The sequence below is a fragment of the Diadema antillarum genome, unplaced genomic scaffold (assembly GCF_040938485.1).
Source record: "Diadema antillarum isolate AM-2024a unplaced genomic scaffold, OU_Dant_1.0 scf00000028, whole genome shotgun sequence".
NCBI classification, from domain to species: Eukaryota; Metazoa; Echinodermata; class Echinoidea; order Diadematoida; family Diadematidae; genus Diadema; species Diadema antillarum.
In genome coordinates, this window is record NW_027270917.1 from 304,848 (window position 1) to 325,059 (window position 20,212).

At 37.7% G+C, this 20,212-nt stretch overlaps 1 protein-coding gene across 1 annotated transcript in view; it reads right to left on the bottom strand.

Annotated features, from left to right (window-relative positions):
* Nucleotides 1–20,212, bottom strand: part of LOC139737065 (rhophilin-1-like) — a 52,075-nt gene that overhangs the window by 22,124 nt on the left and 9,739 nt on the right. The window contains exons 3-5 of the mRNA XM_071647746.1: nt 15,076–15,280; nt 8,682–8,759; nt 7,896–8,020 (exon numbers count right to left, since the gene is read on the bottom strand). Coding sequence (XP_071503847.1) covers nt 7,896–8,020; nt 8,682–8,759; nt 15,076–15,280 — 408 coding nt within the window. The remainder of the gene's footprint in view (nt 1–7,895; nt 8,021–8,681; nt 8,760–15,075; nt 15,281–20,212) is intronic.

A 20,212-nucleotide genomic window follows, 5' to 3' on the forward strand; every position in this document is an offset into this window, starting at 1 on the left:
CTTCTTTTTCTTGGATTCATAACAGCAAAGTTTTGTTAGACTTCATATTTGTTAAAAAAACCAACCTTGAAAAGGAATTCTAATCATTTGATATTATATTAAGTACAAGGGAAGTAAATACAAACACTCAAAGGTTCATACAGTTTTCAGCATTGGACCCTTGGCAAACTAAGGCACTTGATGTATTTGCACTACACAATCGTATACACAATGGAAATACTGTGTTGTATATTTGTGATCATTAAACCATATCTGCATGAAACATTCTGTAGCTGCTCCCATATATTTCATCTGCCCACACCACACAGGTCGTGTGCATATTTGATAAGGGATTATGAATAGAGAGCAGCCAGGTAGAACACTACAGAAAAGACTCACTGACATACATGTAATGGCACTCCCAAGTGCATTAGGCTGTTTGACTTTGCTATGAGTATGACTGAGGGCTGCACAATGGAAATAAAAGACATTCCAGCTTGTCACAAACATTTGGTGGCTAGGACTCATCACGTATCAATAACACTTCCACAATAGCATTAATCCAAGAAAAATATCCACATAGCTTTGTTTGATATACAGTACATAGTCTTTTTACTTTCATTTCCTTCAACAAATACTCATATGTGATACAGCTCTATACCATTTTCCACTCTATTTTTATTGGGAGGAGAAGGATTGGAGAAGGCTACAGCACTCCAGGATAGGGCAAAGTGCCTGGTATTAGACAACAGTGCACAAACAGGGCTGCACTTGACATATTGACAGTGAGGTACCACTTACATGGTAAGATTCATCGCCTGAGAATTTACGAGAATTCCTCACAAGTCACACCATGACCCTAAACTTTAGGAACAGTCAACACATGTCAAATAGTGGTGAAGACAATTAATCATCAGTTAGAAATCAAGAGACTAGTCAAGATAGAAGTATACTCAAAGAGACACCAAGCCATGAAAAAAAAAATTGTTTGCTTTCGTTATTTTGCATAGTTATAAGACACAGAGTTTTACTTACACACATTCCTGCCTCTTCAATGTCAAGAAGACAATGAGTCTGCAACATGCAGTATGTAGGTCAAACTGTATCTTTCTGTTGTTTAGTTTATCATCCCATTTCTGCAGATGTGACATCAGAGTAACAGTGTTTTATCTGATCTGAACTTTCATACTTAGAGAGGAAAGATTGATTCAAAGTAGAATACAAATGTTCTGTTTGAGGGAATCTGAGGATGCTGATACTGTGGTCTCTAATAAACTACATAATCTTAGCAGAAAAGAAGACTGTGTCCATGCGCCTTACTGTAAAACATGTTATTTTTGTGGCATGAAATTTTTGCAAACTGCAGCCGACAGCCTTTTTACCGCGTGATTTTGTTGCAAAGTGTCTCTGGCATTCAATGCTTATAGTGTAGACAATAACTTTCCTGTGCATTATAATTTTGTAAATCTTGGCTCTCGCGAAATGAGCGAAAGTAAAATGCCCTCCAACATTCCTCCTTTTACAGTACCTCTTTACGTACAGTTTGCATTTTGATTTGATCATACTATCTTGTATTTTACATTTATTATATGTAACAATTAAATTTGAGTCAATATTTATGACATACCATGGATTTTACTATATTGGGAATCAAGATTCAGTTCAGAATGGATAGCTTTGTGCAGCTTTGCATATTCAGTGATGCATGTCAACGACAAAATATATTTTACAATGTAGGTGACCTGTGGTAATCAAGGCCTCTCCACACAGGCAGAAATGTTGATGAATTCAAACCAAACTTGAACTTTGAAAATAGAAAAGGGCATTGTAAATAGATTCGGTACAAACAGAGTTGGGAGTAGCTCAACCCAAAAGAGCCAATTCAACTGAAAATAAGTGCTTTTCACCAAATTCAAGTTATCACCTTATGTTGTTGGTGGGGTTTTTTCCATGCAAGTACCTACTGTGCAATGACCAGTTTTCAGATCACAGAGAGTAAGGTGGCTGTACTTAAAAACCTACAGTGTTGTAGTCAGTTATCAGGTCTACACTTACAGTACAAACACACAATGTTAAAGTCAGTTATCAGGTTTGGGAGAATAAGTTTCAAACAGAGAAAGCAATTTGTATGAGTGCTACACCCTCTAAAGATATATACCATAAGTCTCCTAACTGGTATACAAACTATAGATATGACGTTACTTGTAGCCAAAACTCAGCAAGCGATACTTTTGATTTAGTCAGTCTCAGTATGTTTGTCAATGTTATTTATATACTTGTGCATCTAAGACAGGATACACAGATAAAGCACAGAAATCTCTTTCCTTTTTCTGAATATGGTAAAAGGATAGAAATTTTCACAAGGTAAGATTGATGCCAAGGCAGTTCAAATGAGTAGCTACAGGCTTGGCGATACGGTGCAATTAACTCGCCAGAAGCTTTCGCCCTTGATGCCTAATTTGCATAAAGTAAACAACTTGTTTACAGAAAACCGCTAGAGAAGTGTTGCAGGACAATCGCAATATCTCGCCTCAAAAACCCATCAATGCTGAAATCTATACAGCAAATTAAAGGGGAAACTATTCTCTAACTCGCAATATCAGTTACTTTGGATTTTATTGGGGGCAAACCTGTAAAAATAATGTCAAGCGTAGCTGTTATGAATTCAAAAGCTTTGGCGTCTTTTCTACTCGCAGCGTTAACTGCACCGTGTCACCGGGCCTGGTTATGGTAACATGTACATGAACCTCACAGGGTGTCAATTAATGCTCTACACAAGCTCCTACATACATATGTAATATGTCATCAATTGCTTTATTCTTTATTCTCGGGGCTCTGCTTTGAAAGAAAAAGACCACAACTTTTAATACTGTAAGTCACAATTCATGTTGAGAGATAGTAATAGCCTACTTCCCACTAAAACTCCTACCTCTACTGATCTAAAACCAGCCAACAACTCCAGCTTTCCAAATTCTCTTTGCATTGTCAGTGTTCAACAAAAGTTGGAAAACCATGAAAGTCATATAAACTGTAAGTCTCATTGTAAAACATAGTTTGAACAAGGGTGACTGGTATGGTATGCAGGTTAGTAGAACACTAAAATGATAAAGTGGCAAAATCAGTTTTGCTCTATCAAAGTAGGAGTTTCACATAGAATGCATAGTTTGTCTGTTGACTAGAGGAAGGAATAAAAATGCATAAGAGAGACCCTCATATCATACATATCCATCTTTCCTGGTCTTTCTAAGACCAATCATTTTTCATCCTGCTCTCTCCAGTGCCACCTTTAATAATTCTCTCAGCAATAGCACACCATGAAGTGGGTAATCATATCATAAAAGTACATGGTTCATGGCCATTTGCACTTTATCTCTCCCCCCCCCCCCTCTCTCTCTCTCTCTCTCTCTCTGTCAAATCTACAGCGTTAAGCCTTTAATTCACTTGGACAAACCTAATACAGCAATAATACTTATTCATAAATATAGTGCATGCTAATCATAGATTTGATCAAAAGGATTGCATCAGTTTGAGAGGCAAAAGGGTGTAAATGACACACAAGATACTGCCACTCTACTTTTCACAGATTGATATATCACTGGATGCTGAATTGATGGCAGTGTTCCCAAGTGGTTTCCTTTCTAAGCTGGATTTTTGGCCTACATTATGTAACAGAGTACAATCCCCTGGGCCTGATTCGTGAGCTGGTAAGCTGATAACTGCTGGCTAAGTATAGTGGAGACAGACCCTGCAGGTCAGGTAATACTAGCTCCCTCCCTCCCTCCATCAACTAAATTGTTCCCTCAGTTTATTGTGCCCTTTAGTGTTTCACCTTGATAGCAGCATTTCAAAGCAGTCTGTTGATGAAATAAAACTCTCATGACCCACATTTACAGTTTCTTTCTCCTCCCCCACCCCTTTCACATGATCTATTTAACTATTTCCTACACATGTTTATCATACAAATTACAATTGTATGTAAATGACCCTAGTTGTAGCATGAGCCATCACAAACTGTCAGTACTGTCAAAGTGGTTATTTTTGCGCTCCGCTGTGTGAGATGAAGGTTTTTAGTATTTTATTGAATTTTTGTCTTTAATTCTGCGAAATCTAGACATTTATTAGTGGAACATAATGGCATGCAAAAATATTTGCATGTTGTTATTTTTGTGCTGGTTTCTGGTCACATAAAATGCGAGAATATTTCCACACTGCAAAAATTTCCCTGTGTGAAAAGGCACTTTCATTAAAATATAGGGCCGAGGCCTGCTTCTCTGATGGATAAGAATTGCCTTACAAGACCAGCAGGCAATAGGCACCTAACAATACTGGTACTTTGTACTTTATATGAGGTACACACACCCCCACTGCAACACCTTCAGTTAGTACTATGGAGTTTTAATCCACAGTTGTTGTTGTTGTATGTTTTTTTACCAGTTTGATTCAGGCCAAAGCACTATGTTAGCATTGTACAGACTTTCACTTTACCTCACCTGCTTTGATTCCCATACCTAACCAGACACAAATCTCTTTTCAATGCGGTCACTCTTGCATCACAAAGGATGCATCTATTGTTGAAGAGAAACTCTGTGCATCACAATATGGCCCTAAACAAATGCACTATTGTTGGCTAAAGCCCTTCTCTTCCCTTCTAGCACAGAGTTTGATCAGACTGGAAGGAAGGAGCTGAAGTCATCATAAAATCAACTTTATTCTCTGGTCCCATGATCAAGGACATAGTTCATGAAATCATGACTTATACTCCATATATAATGCAAAAGTGTTTCTACACACTCTCTCAGTTCCTGTAGTGATGGAAATATTCTTCTTTTCTTTTCTTTTAATGTCAGTGTTTAGGGTTAGACAGATTAAACACAGTCATTTCTGGGGCTGCTCTACTGGTCGTCATTGTGTTTACATGTTCATGAAACCATCTGTGTGGGAGGCAACTTTTACCAAACCCATAAAGATTATGTTTCAAAGTTTCAAGACAAGGCACACAGCTACAGCTACAGCTATTAAAAGTGGTAGGTAGAAACAGCAATGTCAAGTTTCTGGACTTATTTTTTGCTCTTGATAGCTTTTAAGTATTTCCCATCAATCCCATCAATAATTTCTTCTTGACTTTCATACATACTGTTATTAAAAATCTAGTCTGTTTCAGTACATATTGTGGGTTTTTCATGAAGTTCTGCAAATCACAAAGACTTAAAAAAAGTTATTCATAAACATCACTGACTTGGGGGCATATCACCATCACAAACACTTGCTGCATCTGCATTTCAGCATCAATCATTTCAAGTGATATGAAACGCAAATCAGAAAAATATCTACTGTTGAAACACTGCAATAACTTTGAATCGGCACATAATGTAATACCTTGACTATTCTGATATCATTCAAGCAGAAGTAATGCACACAAAGCTCTGAGAAAGAAAGAAAAATTGTGAGGACATGAGTTGTACAGGTGCTGAAATCCTACTTTAGTGGATGTATACCCACACACACACACACACACACACACACACACACACACACACGCACACACAAATAATGATAATAATGGTTTTGGTAAATGCAAGGCTAAGTTTTGAATGTCTTTATTTTTATAATCTATATCAGGGGCCCGTTGCATAAAACTTACCGTTGAATTTCAATGGTAACTACCGTCAAAATTAGGCATAACAGCCAATCAGCATCAAGGATTCTAAAATTTAACAGCTAATTTGAAGACTTACCGCTAGAAAGGAGCGGTAAGTCCGGCGGTAAGGGTTTTATGCAACAGGGCCCAGATCTGATATACCTGACTCTATATGAAATGGAATGAGGAATTCAGACTCACAGGCCTGTTAAAAAAAAATGAGAGAAGCAACATCCTTCAAGATCTTTCTATCATTAGACCAATGTAGTGATTTGGCTTCAGTCTCCTGCCTTGCAGACTTCAGGCCCTGTAGACTGATAAGACCTGATCTAAACTGTTCTGTGTCAATACCTGGGTCTCTCCATACCAGCAATGGGCAATCCTGATGTTATCGTCAGCTGTCATGGCAGATGTCGGGCGTGTCCATGTTTGACTTGTTTTTAGGGTATTTACTCACAGATATGACATCACCCTGTAGTTAGTCCCCTTTTTATTGACTGTTGGGTAACACAACCTTTCATGTCCACAAAATGTGTAACATACTCATACATGTTTCCAAGTACATGGTTTATGTCAGGTAATCTCAGCTAAAGGAATTGATTTTGGAATATATCTTACAGAAATAAATGGTTTGTAAAGTAAACATTGTATCCTAAAAAATCCTCTCAAAATTCAAGTTATAACTGAAAGTATTGTACATGAGTACATGTCAGCTAAAATGATTGAGTCTCTGTGATTATTAAATTCACTGAAAGCAAAGATCTGTAGCAGTGTACTACATTTTTATTTCAATATTCAACAGTCTAAAACTAAAAACCAAACATGAAAGATGTTTGTCTCAAGTCTGATTTCATTAGGTGACATGAATTCTAAAAGCATTTACACAAGAGACAGCATTGCAGATTAACACGTGGTGTAAAACTACTTGATTAACAACTGATGAATGAACTATCCTTTGAATAATAAAAAGATTTCTCTCAATTCTGCTTTACTGCTTATACTATCAATCATAATTTCCACAGCTCTCATGCATCTTTCCCCTCATTTGTTTGAAATTTAGCTCCCATTTTGCTGGCTTGCTCCATCCCTGATGAAGCATCTCAAGTGTCTTGTACAGCTCAAATTACACTTTGTGGGTATCACACAGGTTGAGAGTGGAAACAGGGATCTCTTATGCACAGTGAAATCATGAATTATTCCACAATCTCAGGGTAGATCTCTCTACATTGCATCAGACTGACATATGTGTACCCATTCCCTTATCTTTGCCAATAGGACAACCAGTATAACATTTTAAATCCTAGCATGCATTGGTATGGCCTAGCTATTTAAAAGCTAAAGTAAATATACACTAGACTAACCTTTGTCATATAAACTCTATAAATCTTTATGATGTCACAAATTCCAATATCTATCATAAAATGAATAATACCTTATTCAGGAGCTCAAGGTTTATTCACTGCATATAGTTAGTATCACTCTCTTCACCAATGATGTAATTCTACTAGTATGTAATCTAAGCTGCACATTATGTATTTCCAATTACATTAAATAAATTGTAAATATTCAGAGTATTTATCTGCATTCTGGGGCATTTGACAATAAACAAAAACCCACCTACAGTGTATGTTGATTTCTTTTTACCTTTTTTTTTTTACAGCCTGAAAGAGATACATGAGGGAATTCACTGAATGCTGAATGCTAACAAACATGTTTGTATAAACAACATAGACAGCTTCAGCGAGAGGAGAGAGAACCCCTTCAAGTGAATCTAACATTAAGTGAAAAACTGGACAAGCACAGTACAGCTTGACAAAATCACAAGTAACTCGTAAGAGCCTAACAAACATGCATCAGTATAAAGTCACACTGAAGTATTTGACAAAGAGACTCCAGCATACTTGTACTAACCTGGAAACACAAAAGCAGGACATATTGTATACTCTGCCTCCTCATCGTTGCCATGCCAAAATAATCCCACTCACCACTGTTTGGATCAATATTGACTGTTCAAACTCCTAGATAAACAATGTACTGAGCTTTTTAAGAATGCATAACACATGAACCCTTCAACCATAGTAAACTATTATCTCTTGGGTGTAACTTATAGTTTATGCCTCCTACCTGATGTATTTACCAGTGCACAAAAACTATGATAAAGAGAAGAAAGAAAAATCCCAACTTTTATAGCGACACCATCATCAGCATGTTCCCTCCTCTGTAATGGATAAAGAAAGGATGAGACTATTCCATTTATATCATCTTGTGAAACACTCACCAGTGAAAGTAGATGCCTACATTCCTGTCAGGTGGGAAAAACCTGTTCTCAACAAAATAGAGCTGGTTGTAATATTCCATGAGTAACTCAACACCTTCATCATTCCTTTTGGGTGTCCGTATTGACTGCAGATGATGAGAATGTGAGAGAAATATTGAATACTCAGTAGAAGAATTTGAAGCAACAAGTGAAAAGTGAGAAAGGAGTGATATTGAATTTACAACTTGGGGTCAGGTAAGAGGGTATCTCTCTACTTGATGTGAAAACAAACAGATACTATTAAATGGGCAACAAAATCATCAACAGATCATTTTACAGTTTAGAATTGTGCATAATTACAATGTGAGTATACAGACATTTAGAGAAGACCAGGGAATTTATAAACATTACAGGACACATCCACAGTCTTTTCAAGCATCTGGCTTGCATTCATATCTGAAGTTCAAAAGTTCAATCACAACAGTACAGCTATCTAGACTCCATTTTCTAAGAGTTCAATTTTATCAGAATTAGTTAATCAGTAGTCAATTAATAAATAACTTGTAGATGTCACTACATGAATTCCACTCTGATAGGAAACACTATCACTGCTACAATTTGAATTCTGGTAATTATATTTTGATGGTATTTCCTTTTCTTGAAATTTTGGTCAACAGTAGATCATCTAGTTAAAGCACTGATGGCTATCATTCTCAAATCAATGACAGGTACAGTATATTTGCAAAAACATACAAACAAAGAAACTGAAAGTACGTCTCAAAACAGTATCGTAAACACATCACTTACTTGTCTGAGTTCTGAAAATTCCTTGATCTCATTCTGAAATTTCTCCCCATCTGCACTGTAATGCTCTGATATGTAATCCTGCAAGAGAAAAATAGAAGGCCATTGGCACATTTGCACTGACTTCTGATATAAAAGTATTTCAAGGCCAATATGTACATGTTTATAACTATCAGTACACATATTATCTTACAAGCTGAGAACATGCAAGCAGGTATATCATGCCACTGATTTTATCATCACTCTGAGGATAATTGGATCCATAAAAGGTGTCAGAAACAGTTTGTATTGTGGATTACCTCCTTGTTCGCATGCAATGCCCTAGTGGGCTATTTCAAAGATTGCCATACCATTACCAATTATATCACATCATTTTCATACTGGATATGATGAACAAGTTCAGGGGAAATGGGGGTATGGTAGATATATTCAGCCTCAAATGATGCAGCTTTCCCTAGCAACACATCATTTCAGCAGCTGATGCCATGATGCATAATTCTGCAGTTAATGAGCAACTGAAGAGGTTGACTTGACAAGCTGTTAGTCCAATCAATTAAATGGGTGGATGGGGAGGGGGCTGCTCTCACACAGATGATATTCATGTCACATAAACATCTCAAGCTGTTAAAGAAATCCATCTACCTAATTGATATAACACATTATTCACATCAACACAGTGGGACTGCATAATGCTCTACAACTTTGACAGATTGCATTTTACCAGTCTACAATATGCAATTATCTTTCTAGACCTCCCCTCTCTTTATACCATAACCAGCCACAAACATTCATATGTAGACAGTGAGTAAGATTGGAAGAGTTTGAACCATTTTAAAATGTGTATAAATATAAAATAAAACAAAAAAGGAATAATTTGGAATTTGTTGACAAAACTGAAGTAGCGGTAAAGACTCCACTAATTAGGTGATACGCTATCAGCGTATCACCTATTGTGATTGTCAAAATCTCTCTTTATTAGGTGATACGCTTTTAGCGTATCACCTATTGTGTTTGTCAAAATCTTCCTTTCTTTCTTTTTATTCTTCTTTCTTTCTGGCACATTTTGTGTCGTGAATATCTCAACATTGACATGACGGAATAGCATGACATTTTCAGTCAACATGTCTCATGACAATATCTAGCCACAATAAGGTTTTCATGACAGTAACGTATCTATGACGTCATCTAGGCGCCATTTTGTGATTTTCGGACATGTTACATGATCGATCATAACTTCATAACTAAAGGACATTTCCGTATCATTTTCGGTAGACATAAAGTTCAGGTCACGCTCAATCTTACTTTGTAATGCTAATTACCAAAGACATCTTTACGCGCGCGTACGCGCGTGTCAAACTTTTTAAAGGCTCAAAACAACTTCCCAATGGGAAATCTCGAAGTTTCAGACAATTTTAAGCGTTCCGCGCATTCGCGTCCGTCCGCGCATTTCCGCGCGCAGTGCGCGTAAGCAACATGAAAATGCACATTTTTTGACAGATTTGGATTCCTGATACATTAAGTAACAATATCCAATGATTTCCGATCAATTTCGACCTATAACAAAGGAATGCGCTGGCGTCAAAGTTGAAATTTTGTGTGCGCGTCTATGTGGAAATATAGCGAAAAACATGTCTTTGTTTATTTCGCCATAGCTCTTTAAAACGTCAGGTGACCCTATGATTTTATTGCATATTACAAAAGCATATGAATTGAAAATAACGTTTCAAGTATCAATATTTCCCTAAATACATTATGACGTCATCGTATCATCATCTGAAATCAAAAAAGTGGAATAAATTTTTTTGAGGTACTGTTTCTGACATTCATTTGCTCGTATCTCTGTTGTTTAAGCTCAATATTATCCCAAATTCAGATATGTTGTACTTTGAACATTTGCCTTTCAAGTCCATGTCATAGTTTTGAAATTTGATGACGTCATCATGCTTTAAATTGTGTTTAAAGGTAAAGACGCAAAATCGGACAAGTTTACGTGTTATGTCTATGGGAGGTGATTTTTTTTTAAACCATGCATTGACTTGACAACGTTTAAGCACCTTTATCTCAGCTGATTTTGCTTCATTTCCTCTGAAACTTATGTATGTTGTAGCTGTGACAATAAGCTGCAGTAATCATGCATTTTATTCTTTGAAATCTCCTCATGAGGTTGACAATTTTGCAATTTAAAACTGAAAATGAGAATGGAATGCGGACGAAACGATTCCTGATTCATCTTTCACGTACATAAGTTTACGTTCCTCTAATTTTCTCGTCGAGACGTATGGCCGAGTGGTTAGAGGCGTCGTCTCAGAAACGTGAGGTTGCACACGTACGGGTTCGATCCTCACAAGAGCAGGAAAGAAAATAATTATTTTTTTAATTTGTTTTTTCTTCAATGGAGTACTACACCTTCGTCCATGTAGAAGTCACGTTTGCATGTAAACACACCTATACGCACACACTCACACAGTATACCTTTGTTTTGCGTTGGAGACTGCATTACTTCGACTGCTGCAAAATTTTGCAGGCTGGGCTTTTCAAACTGATATAGTATATTGTAACAAAATGAAATTTGTTCATATCAATTCAGTAACACAATGTAGTCGTGGTTACTTTGTGCTGATTTATACATGTAACAAGTTATACATTGTAAAAAAAGGTATTTGCATTGTTCCTTTAAGTCAGTCTTCTGTATTGATGATTATTTGTCAATTAGTGGTTTTTGTGGAGTTTCAGATAGTGAAAAAAAGTATGGATGATAAGTGCAGCGATAATTCCTACAGTTAGTTCAAAGTTGTGTTACAGATGTTTGATACATACATTTAGCATTGTGTGTGTATATATACGTGTGTATACAGGTTGGCCATATGACACATTCTAGACAATTAATCTTAATTAATTAGCAAACGTGATCAGCTATGGAACTGAATATGGTACTAATGTATGATGTTAATGATTCTAATTAAACTGTGACGAGTTTAAAGGGATAGCATAACTGTGTGTAAAAATAAGGCAATTATAAGGAAATTTTAGGGGAATTTGATAACCATGCCTACAATAACTTCATACAGGTACTAATACCTGCCTCATATTGACGTGATAGATTGTTATGTCAACAGCAAACTGACAAGGTACGATGAATGTGTTATATATTGAACAACTGTCTTTCAAGTCCTTAACGTTCCCCATATTTTCTTGTCGAGACGTATGACCGAGTGGTTAAAGGCGACGTCTCAGAGACGTGAGGTTGCGGGTTCGAACCCCACAAGATCACGAAACAAAATACTTAGCTATTTTACTGTCTTTTTTCTTCAATTTTGTATTACATATTCGTCCATGTAGAAATCACGTTCGTATAAACGCACCTATACACACACACAGACACACACACACGCCATATCCCTCTTTTTTGTGTGTTGGAGACCACATTGCTTCGACTGCAGCAAAATTTTGCAGGTTGACTTTGTCAAACCGATCATAGTATGTAATGACGACGACGGAGGTGTTGTACTTTGAACAATTGTCTTTCAAGACGATGTCATTGTTTTGTAATTTGATGACGTCATCACACTGAAAATTGTGATTAAAGGCAAGGTATCAAAACCAGCCGATTATAGGTTTTATGTCTGCGGGACGTATTTTTCCCAAGTTGCCAGAAATGGCATAGCGACCTCAGTCGTTACAAGGCCGCTTTTCCGTCTAGCAATGCAATAGATGTTCACACGGCCACGTTAGTTGAGTGGGCATTGACTTTCCCCCCGTTATATCTATACATTGTTTGTTTTTTTTGTCTTACCATTTCCGTGGATGACCCGTGGCCGAGTGGTTACAGAAACGGTTTCGCATGCACGCTCAATATAACTTCAAGGTGCCTATATCTCATTCTTTTCTTTGTCGATCACAGATGACTGTCATCTGGTGACCACAAGCGTATCACCTAACTCGTCCTCAATGTGACGAGTTTTCATGTCTCGTTTCTTTTTATTCTTCTTTCTTTCTGGACAATTTTGTGTCATCAATATCTCAAGAATGACATTACGGAATAACATGACATTTTCAGGGAACATGTCTCATGACAAAATCTAGCCACAATAAGGTTTTCATGACAGTAACATATCTATGACGTCATCTAGGCGCCATTTTGTGATTTTCGGACCATGTTACATGATCGATCATAACTTCATATCTAAAGGTCATGTCTGTATCATTTTCGGCGGACATTAAGTTCAGGTCACGCTCTATCATACATTTTAATGCTAATTACCTAAGACATTATTACGCGCGCGTACGCGCGCGTCAAACTTTTAAAAGGCTCAAAACAACTTACCAATGGGAAATCTCGAAGTTTCAGACAATTTTAAGCGTTTCGCGCGTTCGCGTCCGTCCGCACATTTTCGCGCGTAGTGCGCGTAAGCAAACTGAAAATGCACATTTTTTGACAGATTTGGATTCCTGATACATTAAGTAACAATATCCATTGATTTCCGATCAATTTTGACCTATAACAAAGGAATGCGTTGGCGTCAAAGTTGAAATTTCGTGTGCGCGTCTTTGTGCAAATATAGCGAAAAACATGTCTTTGTTTATTTCGCCATAGCTCTTTAAAACGTCTGGTTACCCTATGTTTTTATTGCATATTACAAAAACATATGAATTGGAAATAACGTTTCAAGTATTAATATTTCCATAATTACATTATGACGTCATCATATCATCATCTGAAATCAAAAAAGTGGAATTAATTTTTTTGAGGTACTGTTTCTGACATTCATTTGCTCGTATCTCTGTTGTTTAAGCTCAATATTATCCCAAATTCAGATATGTTGTACTTTGAACATTTGCCTTTCAGGTCCATGTCATGGTTTTGAAATTTAATGACGTCATCATACTTTAAATTGTGATTAAAGGTAAAGACGCAAAATCGGACAAGTTTACGTGTTATGTCTATGGGAGGGGATCTTTTTTAAAACCATGCATTGACTTGACAACGTTTAAGCACCTTTATCTCAGCTGATTCTGCTTCATTTCCTCTGAAACTTAAGTATGTTGTAGCTGAGACAATAAGCTGCAATAATCATGCATTTTCTTCTTCGAAATCTCCTCATCAGGTTGACAATTTTGCAGTTTAAAACTGAAAATGAGAATGGAATGTGGACGAAACGATTCCTGATTCATCTTTCACATACATAAGTTTGCGTTCCTCATGTTTTCTCGTGGAGACGTATGGCCGAGTGGTTAAAGGCGACGTCTCAGAGACGTGAGGTTGCGGGTTCGAACCCCACAAGATCACGAAACAAAATACTTAGCTATTTTACTTTTTTTTCTTCAATTTTGTATTACATATTCGTCCATGTAGAAATCACGTTCGTATATAAACGCACCTATACACACACACAGACACACACACACGCCATATCCCTCTTTTTTGTGTGTTGGAGACCACATTGCTTCGACTGCAGCAAAATTTTCCAGGTTGACTTTGTCAAACCGATCATAGTATGTAATGACGACGACTGAGGTGTTGTACTTTGAACAATTGTCTTTCAAGACGATGTCATTGTTTTGTAATTTGATGACGTCATTACACTGAAAATTGTGATTAAAGGCAAGGTATGAAAACCAGCCGATTATAGGTTTTATGTCTGCGGGACGTATTTTTCCCAAGTTGCCAGAAATGGCATAGCGACCTCAGTCGTTACAAGGCCGCTTTTCCGTCTAGCAATGCAATAGATGTTCACACGGCCACGTTAGTTGAGTGGGCATTGACTTTCCCCCTGTTATATCTATACATTGTTGTTTTTATTTGTCTAACCATTTCCGTTCATGACCCGTGGCCGAGTGGTTACAGAAACGGTTTCCCATGCACGCTCAATATAACTTCAAGGTGCCTATATCACATTCTTTTCTTTGTCGATCACAGATGACTGTCATCTGATGACCCCAAGCGTATCACCTAACTCGTCCTCAATGTGACGAGTTTTCATGTCTCGTTACTAATGTATTTTGATGCATTCAATTATTTTCTAATTATTTCAAAAGCCTACCATTACACCAACACCTCACTAATAGGGCATTGTAAGTATGAACCTACACAAAGAGTAGATTTGTAAAGGAATGTGATTGGAAAGTGTAGTCATCAGTTCATGTGTCCAACACAGTAACATGCACTTTTATATACCACTTCAAAAACTTATAGGCCTAGATGCAATTGTGTAGAATTTCTGCAGGTTCATGTTGTACTTCACAGTAACCCTAGTTTCTGTCTTTATTTCTCTTGTGGCTTACATTTTTTATTGTTTATGGTTTCTTTTGAAAGACATTTTTGTAGTCAGCCTGTGATTTCCTGTATTCACAAGACTACAGTCTTTTTAAAAATTTACATACAGCTGTATGTACTAACCGTGAAGTTGATCCTAACATCAAGCATCTTGGTTTCCTTGAGGCCCAGAGGGATGAGAGGCACACTGCGCATATAGCTGTCATTCTGGTAGGCCTCTACATCACTGTTTAGCTCTGCCAGTTCTTCCTTGAGGAGCTGTAGGTTAGAGTTGACAAAGCTCAGCTCTAGGGCCACCTGCTCCTTCAGCTTGCGATTGGTGGCCGCCCTGGGACAGGAGAGGAAAAAGAGAGACAGGTTGATGGGAGATGAATAAGAAAAAACAGACAGACTGACAGACAGACAGACAGACAGAAATTTGAATCATACTTCACCATAAACATCCATGTCACAAAGGAGATCTTATTGAAAGACACACAAAAAAAGACATCCACACTGAATGAATGACAACAGACAGAAACAGGAACACATTATGTAACTCTCCCCTTTGTAATTTCGAAAGACTTTTCCCATGTCATTCTGCACAACGTAGCTACATCAGTACATGCACGTATCATGTACTGCCTTCTGCTAACATTTAGGCTTACGTACAAAGTAATTTGCAATGCAACAATCTCAAAACCTGTGTCTCACCCTATAGTAAATTAAAGAAGTCACAGAATATGAAGTACATTGTAGCTGAGAGTTGTGTTTATCAGCCACTGGAAACACTCCCTCTGTATTAGTATGGATGCATACATGTAGGATAGGAGTACATGTATGTGTATTTACTACACACTCTTAATCATGGTTGCATTAAATAGAATAAATGACATTTCTATTCAAGACTTCTGCTTAACCCATTGAGGACGGACAGATTTTGTTACAACATGCATTTCCCATAGACACTCGCCTGAGTATACTCGGGACTCGTCTTCAATTGGTTAATCAGGAAGTCCTATCACATGACTGAGTACTCCATTATGTGTGAAAGGAATGTTTTTTTCCTATACAGCTGATTATTGAAGACCATACAAATATTTAGAAATGAGTTAGGGGGAAAAGGCTTAATTTGAATTGTTTTCAAATAAAAATAACTTGAGTAATTGAGAGTCTTTATTCATGGGATGGGTTTTAGTCTCCCAACAACAAATCTCCCTGGAGAAAGGATGAGCCAAAATAATGAATTTTCCTTCCCATGATAATCAGCAATGCATCTACATATTATGTAACTTAAGGGCTTTTTACACTTGTAAATTTTTGCTTAGTCCCGTACTAACGGTGGGGCTAAGGGGGGCCTTAGCCCCACCGTTGGTACCGGACTTTCCTTAGCCCACTTTCTGTTTACACTTGTTTTTGCGAAAGTGGGCTAGCCCCACCAATAATCCCGTACTATCTGGCCCTGCAAAATAGCAGGGGTTAGCACCGCAATTGCGGTGCTAACCCCACAATTGCAGTGCCAAGCAGGCGAGTGTAAACAGAACAAAAAAATAATCTGCAGCTAAGCGACGAAGACGAAGTCCGACCCCTCACTGACCAATCAGAAACGAGGTAATCAAGTGCTGCCGGTGCGTGCGTGTACTTGTACAGTGCACAGCCTAATCATGAATATTCATGTGGTTTGGAAAGTACGGGGCTAAGAAATGCGAGTGTAAAAAGGTCAGTTTTCTCCTTAGCCCAGGACAAGAGCTTACGATGTAGTACGGGATTTATTGGCGAGTGTAAAAAGCCGAAAAAATTGATACGGGACTAACGATAGTCCTGGGTCAGAGAAAGTACGGGGTTAAGAAACACAAGTGTAAAAAGGGTTCTAGTGTGTTCTTACTTATCATAACGAAGTCAATGTCAAGGTGCCCTCTAATAAGGAGCAGATGACACAGCTTGTCAGTTAATTCCCTAGACACAGCTGGAGAAGGGAGAAGACAACTATCAGGAAGGGAGAAGGGGAGGATACACCAAGTTCTCAAGTCAGGCCACTGTCTGCTTGACAGGGCGGCCAGCTGCTCTGGCCAAATTCAGGAAGTTATGAATTTATCGGTCTATCAGCAACCGTTCAGACAAGCAGGCTATTTCCCTAGAACTTAATTGAGCAGCTACATGTACAAAGTGTATATTTTAGCTCTAAGGGATGAGTAGCAGAGGTGGATAATATCTTGGAGGATTGCTTATGATCACCTTTGGCAGCAACACTTTCCCAAACTGTCACAGTTTTCACCACTCCTATACAGCTGTCAAAAGTTCTGATTGATACTAGTTACCTGAATCATCAGACTAAGACCTTTGGTATCTTATCAGAGACTTTAATAGTGTGCCCCAACTTTGTGGAATACCAGTCAGTTTAGTACAATAGTTATAATGCTTTAGGTAATGACAGAACTCCAATATATATTCTTATATCTGAAGCAACTACAGATACTTTATCAGATACATGCCTTCCACTAAATGCACTCAAAACACTACTCTGTTTGACTACTTTATGTTTAACAGGTAAAAGATTAATTAGAACATTACCTCCTATTATCCCACACATTCATGTGCATAAGGGGTTTCAAGTGAAAAAAAGACCCCACCAAATCTATTCATGCTATCTTTCCAAAGACAATCTCAACCAAAAGTTAATGAGCAGCATATCTTTCATGACTGTACAAATCATGTTACATGCACAACACAAAATTGTTTTTTGAATTGACAAATCTGAAGGAAAACAGGAAATTTTGTACACTGTTGGAACTGTAGACAAAATGCACACTGCCACTAGTATTAGTCATTAATTAGTATTCTTGATGTAAACTTGTGTGTGATTGTTTTAGGGAATCATTCAAACTTTATTCTTTTTTTTTATTTCACTCAGCTGTTTTGAAGAGATGCATATTATTCCCCCCCCCCCCATACTCGCTTAGCACAGTATGATCGACAGATACATTGTACCAACAACTACAGAAGTCATATTCATTTTCTTGTTTTGTTTTATTATTCAATTTTTAGCCATTATTGCTGAAATAAATTCATATTTCATATATCACCCTCATCAGCCTCTGGCCATGAAAAGTGTTGGGCTCCTGTGTACTCTAGAGCAGATCTATAAAATCAATCTCTCAGATCACAGCTTGGATTAGCTGTATGGCATGTTGTGGAATAGCATCACACACTCTACATCGCAGCTGAGAGACTGAATTTCTCAGGAAGAAGGGTGTCTGAGCCAACACCTCTATGGCTCTTAATTTATTCCTACATCACACACACACACACACACACACACACACACACACACACACACACACACTTTTCCCTAATACAGAAAACTATAAATGCAATTTTAATATTGGTTGTTTATGTCTTTCCCTTATGAAGTGAGCTTGTAGGATACCGGCAGTTACTTGTATGAAATGCTACCAGTTACGGATTGTCTTCTTCAGAATATTGGCAAGCATGTCACATAACCAGCAGCCATCTGGGACTAGTTCACTGATTAATTATCATGTCAGGGTAAAGACTGGCAGCTTCATGGCAAGAATGAATGCTGGCAATATGAGTAGCATCTCATTACTTCACAATCATCAGACACAGAACATACTTACACAAGAAAATGGTCATCCAGCCACATTTATGATTGTTGTTGTTTTTTCCCCATTTTTCTCTTCTAAATACATCATGTCATCAATCTACACAGTGTACATAGGCAAGCTACCCCTACAGCTAAAAAAGAAAGAAAAAAAAAACTGTTTGGCAAAGGGGGCAGTTATTGATTTTCTTTGTCACTGCTTGCAAATAGAGAAGTGCAGAACAGTGCAAGCAATCAATTCTAGTGTATGAATTACTACACGATACATTACTCAGCCATGCATGGTTAGCATAACACATCTAAATTGAATAGAATACATGGCAAGGCTTAACATTTCTTAATTTCCTATCAAAAGTGTTCAAAAGGTTCTGTGCATTTGTACCCTTGATAGGATTCACTGCAAACATCATTTCTAGACTACCCTTTCTTTGATATAAGAGGAATTGCTTCTTTTTGACACTCCAATGGGTTAAAAAGTATTTAACAAAAGAACTCCATCAACTACTGTACAACATTGTATTTACTGTCTTTGATTTTGTGAGCTAATTTAATACATTTATCAGCTCCAAAGCCATCCATCGTCCATGATTTCTAACCCTCAGTTTACAATTTGTAATTTATGGCCACAAACTAGTGATTGATTTAAGGCTCAAAACACAGGCCACAAGCAGAGCACTACCAGATTTCAAAGCTACTTTACAATAGGAAGTCAGGCCTATTCACAGGAAAGTGATTAGCTGGTTTAAATCAAAGGTTGTTGCAGGGTGCACAGTGGAGTAATTACCTAATTCCTGTGTGCTGCCTCATAATCATGACATTTGAACTCCACATAACAAGTTCAGAGCATTTTACTGTAACAAGCCATAAGAGTCATTATCCAGACTTGAAGATTAATCCTTGCCTCTCTTTCAGCAAAGGTGGATTCAAAACTGAACAAAATAGACCAGTGAAAACACTGCTTTTGGGGGGAGGGGGGAGTGGGGGTGGGGTGGGGGTGGGAGGGGGCACAATAGGAAATGTAAATCCTGTAAGCAGCGATGCAGGTCATCTCCATGAGATACCAGAACCAGACAATAATCCTCATCAGGGGCCTCTATTCTCAACCTCTCCATCATTAATCCCTACATCCAGTGTAACACTATACCACTAGGTGCAGTAAACCAGCAATACAAGGTTGGGAGTAGTAGACCTGTGGTAACCACCATGTGAGGATAACCTGCTACATTGGGCTGGCTTATACACTGACTGATCACGGAATACACTACATACATACCTCTCATCAAAGTCAATAATCAACCATTACAGCACTACTATGTAGGCCTACAGCTGTAGCATTCAAATGTTATCAAAAAGGCTTGGACTGACAAATTATTTTGATAATTTTCCTTGCACTTTTTTCACTAAATTTATTTGAATAAGAACATGTCTGACACTGAAAAGAAAAGTCAATCAATTATTTCCATCTCACCAATACAACTTGTTTTTGATTTTCTAGAGGTGTTCAGCCTTGTGATATAGCTGTATCTTTGATAATTTATCTACAATTGACTTCACATAGACAATCATTCCCCCCCCCCTTTTTTTTTGATGGAGATATTGAACTATCAACACCCTGTACAAGCAGTGTATTCCTTCCTCCCCCATCATTTGAAACACCTC